The sequence below is a fragment of the Ptychodera flava genome, chromosome 6, assembly GCF_041260155.1.
Source record: "Ptychodera flava strain L36383 chromosome 6, AS_Pfla_20210202, whole genome shotgun sequence".
Classification (NCBI taxonomy): Eukaryota; Metazoa; Hemichordata; class Enteropneusta; family Ptychoderidae; genus Ptychodera; species Ptychodera flava.
In genome coordinates this window covers 17310884-17323344 of record NC_091933.1, presented here as the reverse complement: position 1 = coordinate 17323344, position 12461 = coordinate 17310884, and the positions used below count along the sequence as shown (strand labels likewise).

The 12461-nt window shown below is 41.8% G+C and overlaps 1 protein-coding gene across 1 annotated transcript; it reads left to right on the top strand.

Annotated features, from left to right (window-relative positions):
- Positions 1 to 231: 231 nt before the first annotated feature.
- Positions 232 to 12106, top strand: LOC139135017 (paired box protein Pax-5-like). The gene is made up of 6 exons (XM_070702179.1): positions 232 to 434; positions 3200 to 3238; positions 5576 to 5796; positions 6719 to 6898; positions 7785 to 8100; positions 11124 to 12106. Exons 1-6 carry the CDS (start codon positions 257 to 259, stop codon positions 11573 to 11575), a joined length of 1386 nt encoding a protein of 461 aa, XP_070558280.1. The 5' UTR covers positions 232 to 256; the 3' UTR covers positions 11576 to 12106.
- The last annotated feature ends 355 nt before the right edge of the window (positions 12107 to 12461 follow it).

Below are 12461 nucleotides of genomic sequence, written 5' to 3'. Positions count from 1 at the left end.
TGACAATTTATGTCAAATTTCACTTCGATCATTTTTGAATTTGGATAGCGCACAGGAAAACCTTCCATTGAGTATGTTCAACACGGTATGGCAGCTGTATTCATCCACAACCTAAACATGTATTATTAAAGCCGAAAGTCACATAATGAAGGCCGAGCGTGGAAACACATTATTGGTTCCGTTCATAAAAGTATGAAAAGTGCTTTATGACTGTTTCGCCACTACTCCGGATATCCGCCAGAGCTCCTTATTGGGCATGCGCCGTGGAGCGTTTAAAAGGTGCCGTAAGATCGGCGCAGGTGCTTCGCCTCTTAATCGCCTGTATCACTTGAACGCACACATTCGAGATTCTGTTCGGCTTCGGAGATCAGTGAAGCTGCGACTGTTGCTGCCACTTCTGGAAGCACTCTGCGTAAACGTGGTCATTCTCAAAGGTACGTGCCAATATTTACGCATCTTTTCTTCACTCTTCACTGCTTTCTTGAAAAAAAAAAAAAATACCGTTACGCCGTGGATATTACAAAAATTCCCGATGTCAGACATTGTCATTTCTCAGCTAACTATTATTTTTAAGTCTTGTGTTTTTCTTAACACTTCAAGTTCGCGATAGGTCACAAAAGTTATCTCTCCCCTGCTGTCGTATGAAAAATTGACTTACTTTTAAACTCACTACTACGATAATACACACGACATAAGACGACGGCCTCTATGGTCAGAATTTACTCTATTAAAATTGTTGCGCAGAGAGATAACAAGTTGATGGGCGAACGTGAATATCAGAATTCTGTATTCCGCGTTCCAGTTTCAATTACGTAGAAATATCGAGTGGCGGGCTGGCATTTAGTTATATGGTTTGCAATACTAACACTGCGCTCCACCCTTGATAACATGTCTTCATGTAAAACATCATCTTCGATTTAGAAACCCGTAGGAGCTAGAGGGAAAAAGCTAGAATTGCATAACTGCCGCCCCGTGAAGAAATTTTGGGACCGAGCTCCGATTTTGCGAAATTGCAGAGTCTAGTCAGGATCGTCCATGAACTGGCCATCATCTTGCTTCTGACAGTAATATTTCCGAGAGCATACCAGCCTTTACCATCTTAGTAATAGTCGACTGTAAAGACGCTTTGTTCTACATCTGATATGACGTGTCATAGGCCTTAATAAATGATAGCTTTCCTTCAGCGAACTTTCATCTCTCATCTTCCTAAACTCGACCGAGTTCAAAATCTCATTACTCTTTTTGAACACTTTTAAAAGCACTATACGATTTTATCGTTTCTTTTTGATCCACCTTTGAGTCGAAAAATGCCAAGTCAATGTAACGGTGTTGGTGAATACTCGATCATGGCTGAATAGTTCCGACGTTTTTGTTCGACCCTTTGAAATGGACATTAAACAGGTTTATCTTTTACTGGCGACGCAATGAATAATAATGAGATATGTCGACATTCTCCTCTTTTCATCAGCCTACTTGTTGTTGTTCAATTCTCTGAAACAGACATGGAAATACCCATCACCTTAACACGTGCCATTTGCGCACATTCATACGACCTACGCCGAGTGACCATCGATTTCAACGACGTTGGGGAACAGAAGCGTCAATTGACCGTCTTCGTAAATGTCACGATGACTTGGGCGCGGCCTCTACGAGCGGTTCCCTATTTTTGCTCTCTATTACAAAGAGAAATGATGTTTTGGTGAGGGGGGATTTGAAGAGCAATGAAATACGGATACATCTCTCGGTAAATTGCCCTGCACTCAGGGCTTAGGGCTTGACGTGCTATACCACCACATCGACTACTGGCGCCGTTTTTGATCCGATCGTCTATGGAAGGTCACCTCTCAAATTACGGAGGGTGAAGTGAGTTAACACATCTGCAATATTCCTAAAAGAATGCCTATATCCATTATTTGTATTCCCCCCCCTTTCTGACCATCCTGTCTGTATCTGCACTGTATTTCTAGCCCACACCCGGCCACTGCCGCGATTCGCATCCAATTGACATTCATGGTGCTTGCGTCACAATGAATGGCGATGTACTTGTAGCATTTTGCTAAAGGAGCACCCCCTCCCCATTATGTGTCACACACAATTTGCCAAATCTAATATCTCATCCGGACGAACCATTAATTCAAAAGGACCACTCTCTATCTTAAGTTCCTATTAGTGTCCAACAAGCTCATTTGGCATTAATAAACGTTCAAGCTCCGCTTTTGGCTCCATCAGAGAGGAAATCGCCGTCTCATCTGCAGGAACAGTGCAGCTGCAGTTCCACGCCGGTCAGGAAGACAAGAAAACAGAGCTCGGCATTCATGTCAAGTTATTAGTTTTGATACGCACTTTTACTGCACAGTAAAGGCCGGCTGAGCATGTAAAAGATTTCCTTTTCAGTCTTACAAAAACCCAAACTTAACATATGTGTATGTCATTTTTTTTTCTATGTCGCATACTTTACAGGGGATTTGCCGTTCATTTTACGAGTAGCACTGTCAATACCACAATTGCGCCCCTATACCGGTGTTTAGGTCGAATAGCACCGCGTTGTGATTTGCTCAACGAGCTAAGAAAAACGAAGTGCCATAACTTATTTTTCGCCGATTGACTGTTAAGTCATTAATAGTCTGTCCTAAATGTTTTGAACACCGGGAATGAAAATGAAATGGAAAAAATGAAATCGCTACCAGTGTTACACAGCTGGATGACGTCACGATGTTAAGGTGGATGTCAATCTTTATGTGAGCGGGCAGTTCAGCCTGTGTGACGTTTTATAATGGGACGAGTGCTGCATCGGAGGCTACTAGGCACGCTGTATGTACAGTGCAAAACCGATTCTCCATCGGATATGGATGGTTGGCTCTGAAATTTGATACAGTCAATACTAGTGCCCAGCCATATGTGAAACCCTGGTGTCGGTTTGATGCATGGTTTGGTGAGCGGAATTTCTCCACGCTTGCTACATATAACGGCACCGTGAACACGGCGTGACGTGTAACTGTGCAAGTTTATCGGTCAAGTGAGCTGTGGTCAACCAGACAGGACTCGTAGCCACATTATGCAAATGTTCCTACGATTTAAATATCAATTTTAAAAAGGGCAAAACTATATTCATTGTATTTAACCCTCTTCTCTTGGAGGTCTAATCGCTGGTACCTCCGTGCTCGAATTTACATGATTTTTCTTTGTTCTGCTCCCCAAGGTGAACGTGAAAACGGAAGGAAAGTTATGCCACACACAGGTAAGTTCAGGCCGACAAATCGACCGGTAAACTTCCAACTTAAATATCTCCGCAGCTTCAAATTTTTCGCCTCAAAGCTTGCCACAGAGGGCGGTAGTAATGGAAAAAAAAAGGCATTTATACTGATTGATCTGCTCCCACATATGCTTGAGTGAGTGCGGTGTCTTCAAACACCATGCTAAGTGATAGATCGAGCAGATTATTTGGCCCGCATATTGTTACAATCTTTTGTCTTTGTCATGCTCACCTTCAGACTACAATAATGTAGATCGGCGATACAGCGCCTTGAATGAACATCGGGAGGTGATGCTCAGTGCAATTTCTGCAGGCGCGTTTCCTCATGCTAGATTTACAAAAAAAACCGTTTAAAATCGGCACCTCAGCCTCTCTCTTGAAGTCTGACTGTTGTCCGTACATAGTAATTGTCAGCATATTAATCTGTCGGGCTGGACACGGTGTGAAAAGCCCTCGAGAGATAGCAAGGCGTGAAGCTGGGTCGCAAAAGGGTGAGACTGTCGTCAGAATGTCGGAGTGTCGTCAAAGGGTTAGTCGAGGAGCGCTCGCTGTTTCGGATGAGAGCTCGAGCGAAGGTTGTCTTCGAAGTTTCGGCCAATAACACATTTGCCTCAATACTCAAAAAAGAAGTCATCGCAGCCGTGATCACAAGCGTGGGACGCCACAGTGACACATGATCGGGTCATTAGACTAATACATATCATACTAGTGGAACCTATGAAATTGTAAACTAAATATGTAAAACAAGAACTAAAATTACATCCCTATACCACAAGACACTGAACATTTCTCTTTTCATGTATCCTTTCTATAAATTTCATCGCCCTCGATTTGAAATAATGTTATTCGACGGGACGGATGTCCGTGGCTTCAACTAGGGGACTTCCGCGTGTAATTCGCTTGATTTCGTGAGATATCATTCCAATCGTTCTTCGTTAGTTTTGTTTCAAAAATGTTTATTTTCCTTCATTACCGACCAACCAACCAACGAAAAAAAACTTGCTCCAATAAAAGAAAATTGAAGACAGCATTCATGTTTGGGTACAGTATTTCGTGAGCCAAACAAAGTCAACATTTGCAGGAAAGGACTCGTCATATCGCTCGGCGCGTACACGAACGTTAGCGTATTAAAAAGTAATACATATTCATTTAAGCGCTGGAGATAGAGATGTTGAAGCGCGACGACGACGCGGAAAAAGTAATCGTTCAGCCATCTTCGGAATGGGCAGAACGGAGAACAAAGGTCTGTCAACCCTGTTGATCGTATATTTCCTGGGGTTCCAGAGTTATCGACGTGCATGTGCCCATCCTTCTCTTATTTCTGTGCGGGGGTAATCCTTCCTTCACGAACGGCCGCCTGTCTTACAGGTGGCCGTAAAAGATTCCAGTTTTAGGTCGCTGACACATTCGGCAACAAGCGTAGCATTCCCCCATAAGTCTCAATAAAGGTACCGCTTCCTATTTTCTCCCTGACTGAGTTTTTCTTCCTCTCCCTCGATCTCAAACTACAAAGATTGGGGACGCTTATACTCTGGGTTAGCGAAGGACGGTATATACGGCGCGTGCGCTGCAGAGCCAGTGACAGACTTTTGAACCGCCAAGTTTTAACCCGGGGCGACGTCCATACAGATCAATTAATGCAATGCGCAGGTCCCCCAGCTCAAGCAACTTGACAAATTTTGTGTGTGTGTGTTTTCTTTAAAGAAAAGTAAGAGTTATTGGATTTTGTTAAGTGATCGATCGCTAGCGGGTGATTTCAGTTCAGCAAGCCCATCATACTTTTTGTCAGCGAGATATGTATCGTGTTTGTTGTTCAGGCGAATATCACAAATCAGATCCCGATCTGATAAGGGCCGCTCGACAAAAACGAAAGACTAAGGTCCCCATGTACTCGTGACAATTGAGAACGATATCACTCTATCGTGGACAACTTGGAACAAAACAAATAGAGAGTTAGTCTAAACAAAGACAAATTTCACAAAAGATTTATTGCGTCGTTTGTTGTGCTATTAGCATTCAGAGCACTGCCCCGATCTGCAGTAATGCGTTCCAACGCGAGTGGCGTTAGACTTTTTTTTTCAGGCAGCTTATGGTAATTGATGGCGAACCGCAGAACAACATTTGAGAAAAGTCTTTGTTTCTTTTGGGCAGCTGGCTGACTTCGGTTAACACATTTCAAGAATTACTTGCGCTAGATCTGACATACAAACATTTTGTACCCCTCTTTGATTCTGGATCTACATTTAATTCGATCCCTGTTTTTTTTGTGTGTGTGTAAACTAAGTTCTTTTCTTTATCGCTCTCCCGCAATGCTGCTCGTAGGCCAAGCTGGAGTCAACCAACTCGGGGGTGTTTTCGTCAACGGTCGGCCCTTGCCAGATTTCGTCCGTGCCCGCATCGTCGAGCTGGCCCATCTCGGCGTCCGACCGTGCGATATATCCAGGCAGTTGCTGGTTTCGCATGGATGCGTAAGCAAGATACTGACCCGATACTACGAGACTGGCTCAATCCGCCCCGGAAACATCGGAGGAAGCAAGCCAAAGGTGATTCAATAATATTTTGATTTTTCTTTAAATTCATATACGAACATGACTTGGTTTAAAATTTTTATTTATTTATGCATTTTCCTATTCATTTCATGCTTCACAAAAACTGAGCGTTCGCCTCACTTCATCATTCACCCCTATCTAGAAAAAAATACATAAATTTAATACTCGAAAATCAACTCAATGGTATTCTTTTACCGTTTTTCTTGTCTAGTAATGACGTCGGCATCATACGACACCCCTCTATCCGCTTAAGACTTGCTGAACGTTTTTAAAAAGAAAAGATTCGTGACTTGATTCACGTCAGATTCCGTTTCGAAAACGTCGATGACGTAGATCCATGCAACACTTTTTGTAGGAAAATTTCTTTGATCGCCTCGCTTTGTGTCATCCGTGACCACTGCTTTACATGTAACGACACATCATACTGTGCCTAAGGCTGGTAATGCTTAACTTTTGATGTTATTTTCACCATTTTTATTTTGAATGTGAACCATAATTCCTTGTTCTTCTCCCAAAAGCATGTTGATATACACAGTATTCAGCTTGTCAACTCAGCCCTCACGGTTGTAAACTACATTCAATGTGTTTTTGTTGAAAAACTGACATTGTGTCCGGACTAGAATTCATATGTAAACAATAACAATTCATTTCACAAATAAACGACAAGTTAACAAACTAAATAGTGGGCGTTTCGACATTCTTTGGGGAGTAGAATAAGAAGTTGCAATTGATATATGAAATAAAAATAATAAAAAAAATCATTGAAAGTTTGCATTACTGGCGCTTTGAAACAGAAATCCCCATTCTGACTTGTATCGACTTTTTGCCGTCTGTGGCCTGCTACATTCTACCGCAACTTACGCGCACGGAAGATGGAAATTCACGGTCTCTTTCTGTGTATGACTTCGCATTGCAGGTTGCAACGCCGCTCGTTGTAAGGAAGATACTGCAATATAAGCAAGAGAACCCCTCCATCTTTGCTTGGGAAATCCGCGACAAACTGCTTCAAGAGAGAGTCTGTGATGAAAACACAATCCCAAGCGTCAGCTCGATAAACCGGATATTACGTAACACCACAAATAATATAGCCGATAATGTAAGCAATTTTCACTGTTTCCCTTCGTTTTTTTTCCAGGACCTTCCTGTTTTATTCACTTTTGTCGGGGTACAAAATGATCTTATGCATAAAGCATATCTCTAATGATTTGATGAATAATAACATTCTACAAGTCAAGTTCTAATGCTGTTAAAATGTTCAGCTCGCTGGTACAGAAAACAGGAAGTACTCTCTGAAAACAATCAACGCATCTTTTCCGTCTAATTGACGGATAAATTCTTGATCAGTGTCTTGTGTTTTATTGGATTCTCAGAGAACCACAACATCAACAATGCGTAAATATCTTAAAACGGCAAATGGCATAGAGCTCCCAAAAGGATTACAATGCCCTCGTTTGAACATGGGACTTGCAGTGGTTTTTACCGTACACTGCATGCCGCATTGATTAAACATGTTGCTTCGGTCTATAAACGATTTTGCTTCCGAATCGGTTTCTATAATTCTTCGGAGCATTTATCACTGCTGACTAAGTTTTATACACTCAACAAAACATTCGTTCACAGTATCGTATGTTTTTTTAAATTTTGATTGTACCTTTGGTCTGTAATGACGGCCACGCCTTATACTAGTATTCATTTAGTTAAATCCGATTCGTATCAAACAAGCCGGTAATGTTTGGATCAATACGGTGAAACATACATGTACACATTTAAGAATTTTGATATAAAGCTAATCACAGCACATGGTAGAGAAACCCACGAGACAACGTATCGGAACGGACAGTCGAGTCTCTACAATATGCGTATGAATTTTTTATTATCCAGTCTGACCAATATCTGCTTCGCAAGTATCTGCTGCGAAAACACTATGTGTGTCTGCGGTTTAAGCGTCAATTTTTACGGCTTCATGAATGTTCATTCGACAGGAATTAGTCCACAACCAGCTACCAGTCCCTTCGCTTCCCGCTCCGACGCCACAGAAACCCACGCTGGACTCAATTCCGACTATGCTCCGACTGAGCGCCAACCGATCGCATTCCATCGAGGACATCCTCAACCAGCAGGTGGCCTCTGCATCCAGCATCATCCCCAGCAACTCCATGGCGCTGTCCAGCGTGACGTCACTGACAGCAGGCTCACCGGTTTCAACCAACTGCAGCATGGACGACAAACGGACTACGGGCGACTGCCTCAAAAGGAAACGACCAGCAAGCGAACATGATTGGCATGCCACTACTAAAGGTAAAAAATCAAAAACCGTGTTCTGTTATTTTGCTCCCGCTTACGATCGTCCTCGGCTCTCCGAAATCTTAAAATATTACTAATGGTTAACTAAAAGGAACACGTGAATGTTACGGATTTTGCAAAGAGTCGCGTCTCGACTCGTCTTTTTTAAATATACATAGATATATATACAGTACATTCAGTGGATACACTTTTTCTATTTGTGAGAAAAATTGTTAGAATTCTAAACCTCCTTTAATTTGACCCGATCGGTACGATGACGTACGGGTTAAATAGTTGAGCGCTCTTTAGTGTCGTCGCACGGTTCATTCCGCTCCGTGATCATGGTGAATTTAATCGGAAAAGCAAACAGTTCATCGAGACGGAGCGAACCCGAGCAAAACATAACATAAATCTTCCTTTAATATGCTGGTAACTGCCTGTATGTGACATCTTGGTCACGAGGTAGCCGTTTGTTTGTTTGTTTGTTTGTTCAATTATATTTGAACGTCAATATTTTTTGCCGCTTTGGTACCCCGCAATCAGCAGAAAGTTTGAAGAGCTGTTTCCCCGTCGCCATTGAACAAAAGTTTCGCCCGCTGTTATGCGCACTTTTTTGAACTTTGTTACCGACAGTAAATTTCAAAAAGGGTTGTGCGCGAAAGATTGTCATCGGAAAAACAACGGGTTTTTTTTAGATCGCCTGGCATCCAAAACTCGAAGTTTTTCATATAAATTTGCGCTGGCGAAACGTTGAGAGGCAGGGTCGTACAGAACTGTATGCATAGCGCCGTAAAGATTGTGAGTGAGGCGAAGCCTAATGATTTAGAGCAGACTGAAGTCCCCTGACGATCACAAATCAACGATATAATAGATTTGTAGGAATACAATATGAGTGTATAAGTTCTGAAAGAGTGGGCCTAATGTTTTGGATAATTATGTCGATGGCAGTGAAAATGAAACTGAATGCGTCCAAATTAATCCAAATAAGAGCGATAACGTATACATTGAAATAAAAATCGACGCTGCATCTCCATCGTAAATGCTTTAGAGACAAGACGCAGAATTCAAAAAGCCACTTGTGAAGTAATGAATTTGCCTGCGATGTTTGTGATAATATTGCTAAGGATAAAACCTGAAGAGCTGATTATAAGTCACACAAAAAAGTGAGCCCCAGGGTCTTTCGGCTGATATCAGCGGCCTCAGCAGCTGGGTTATCGCGATCTTGTTAAAACGAACTGTTTTTTTTCACGGATTTAAATAATATCAATAAAGACTCGTTTTCTGATCGCAGCGTCGACCGAAGACGTTCAATGGATGCAAAATCGGCAGCGTTTCGTCGGAAAATAAAATGTAACTCCCCTCGTTTCAACGAAGTACGCCTTCTCGGAGTATGTCGAGCCTTGTAGAAATTCAAATTTGCCTTCTTTGTGGTCTTTTCCCCGAGAGATTTTCCCCGAAGCCCGATGCAGGTGGCGCATAGTACCTATAACTGTAACCCGTTCTGACAATAATTATGCGGTTTCATTAGCTGGTTTTATCATTACACTATTACTTAGATAAACAGCACTTCAAATCAATTTGTTAAACCTTATCAATATTGATTTTCTTTTATTCATTGTCTGACGCAAAGTGCGTGTGCTCGCCTTTGCATAGAGAACGACATTGCGCTGTGGCGGTTGTTGGCGGCGGTGGTGTCGGCGACCCTCAACCTGTTTCTATAAACATCGCTCTGAACCCGGTGGAGACTGAAATCAACTGAAATTCTCGGAGGGGGGAGGGGGGAGGATGGGCTATTTATGAGCCTGTATCAAATACAGCAAATCTACCAACGCTTTTATGTTGATTTTAATCCCGTACAGAGCTGCCGATACCCGAAGTCGCGACATATGGAGCTGTTACACGCTTGCGCGTTTTTTTTCTTAAGTCAAAGGCCTTTAAATTTGTACACAACGTATTTTAATGTCAAACAATAAACATTGAGCAACATCGCACCTCGAGTGTAAACCATCAACGAATTTGCACATCGTCAAATTCGTTTGTAACACGACACATTTACTCTAGGTTTCATTGAAAATTATGTTCTTACTCAGTTATTTAATCTAAGATAGAATTTCGTTTGTGTGGGAGTTTATTGGGCAGCGTTTTGTGGGCGGACGTATGTTCATTACCAGTTGCATAATCGTGACAGACTTGTGGGTGTCACTGTCGTGGATGAGTATATTGACTGAAAAAAAATCAAAATTTTCAATCAGTTAAACAAAACAGCATGGGCTGAATGCTTAAAACAGTCAAGACGACAGAAAAATAACCTAACACATGTAAACAATAATTTACATTGGAATTATATAATTAACAGTTGATCATGTCGATATGAGATTCATTCGGTTCTATCATACGGCAAATTGTGTTCTGCAGAGTTATTATAATCGCCTCCTTTGTCTAGTTTATCAAATGTAATTAATTTCATTAGATGTCAGCATATAACGATAAATCAAGTAATCACCCACTGCGATAATTGTCACCAATCAACGCCGGCTTTAATGAACCCAGACCATGCCCTTAAAAGATAACGCTTGCATTCAACGCGCAGATAAGATTTCCGTATTATGAGTAGGCAGCGGGGAAAAATCGAGCTCAGACACTCTCAGATAATGTCTCCCCCATTTACCCGCTGAAATTTGATATATTGTACGATTGTGTGCTCAAAATGTATGGTAATTTTTTCCCCGCTTGTCTTCAGACTTTTATCATTGTCCACATAATGGTGTGTACAGCTTTAGAAGCAAATGAAAATTTCATCCTGTGAGGATTGTTTGCCGCAGTCGCCCGAAGCGTGACTACACTATCCATAAAGGGCAGTTAATTAGTTCCTATGGAAATTGACGTCCTCCGCTGAGGGGGTTGCTTTCCCTGTAGTAATGTTGGCGGCGCTGTTGTTGAAAATGGTTTAAGTTGATCCTTATTGCGAAGGTTTCGACATAGAACCCAGAAAAAGTAGGGTCATTGGTTTATAGAGATATTTCTACCATCTCTTTCAGATAGCATCAACAAGCACCTGATGTCCTCATCCACAGGAAGTTCAAGTTCAGCAACTTCAATGATCACACAGCCGTCCACAGTGACGTCACCTATCCCCGGCACGACAACAGGCAACATCGCATCGTCGCCCATGAAAACATGCGCCCCGACAGCAGCACAGGTGCTACCACCAAATAAGAAACTATGCGAGACACCTGCCGTCACCAAACTGACCGCCATGACGCCATGCATGACCTCACACGACGCCACTTTTCCTCATCATCGCACTCTCAGCCGCCCCGACATCCCGATAACTACCTGCGGGCCGGTGCTCATGCCGCCCGCCATGTTGCACTTCCATTCACAAGTAACCACTCCGTCATTTACCAGGTCTCCACACTATCAGTTCCCGGCTTGTAACATGTCCACTGACTGGGGGTACACCCAGCTGACGGCACAGCACAAACACTGAAAACCTTCCTTGCAAATCAGAGAAACGTTTCATGCGATGTGCCTTCTGGTTATTGTACATATCTATCACCTGTTTTTTAAAAGTATTTATAATATTTTTTGAAGAAAAAAATCCTTATTTATTAAGGCAAAGTCATACTACCTGAGTATTTGTGTGATAAGAAAACGCGGGGGAAACTTCAAATGAGATACATATTATACCTTTCCATAATCATTTTGCCAGTTTACGTTTATTTACTAGCTACAGGTCATATATTATTTATTACACAGGAAATCACTGATTTTCATGTATTATTCGAAGAGTTCATAATATATTATCTTGATTTCAATATTTATTTGGATATTTATGATATTTATTACATGACGCGGATTCAGTAGTTTTATTGATCGTTCTCAGCTGGCGGGCTTATGATCAAAGGCGCCCTCACTGGTGACACGAGGCACCCACCTGTTGAGTCAGTCCTGCGTCATACTGTTCTTTGTGAGTCGTCCCTGTCAACATAGAGTGAATAAATACAGCCAAATATTGGTATTCTTTTTTCTCAGTTGGTCTTCTTGTTTAGCTACTACATCTGGCATACTAGTCACTGTTACTGGGGCGCTTTCCCAATAAATACCGCATGGGGATCTTGGGTAAAGTTTATCCAAAATACGCTTATAGTATTTTTATCATTTTATATTATTTTATTTTTATTGTATTTCTATTCTTTAATTTTATTTTAGTTTATCATATTCTCGGAAAAACCTCCTAATAGCTGCCACTTACGGACACGCTGATTAGCAAAACACTTGACAAAAGTGCAAACCATTATGACAGATTACAGAAAAGAACTGCATGATTACGAAACAGCATAGAAAATATAACAAAATCACATCGCCTAAGACAA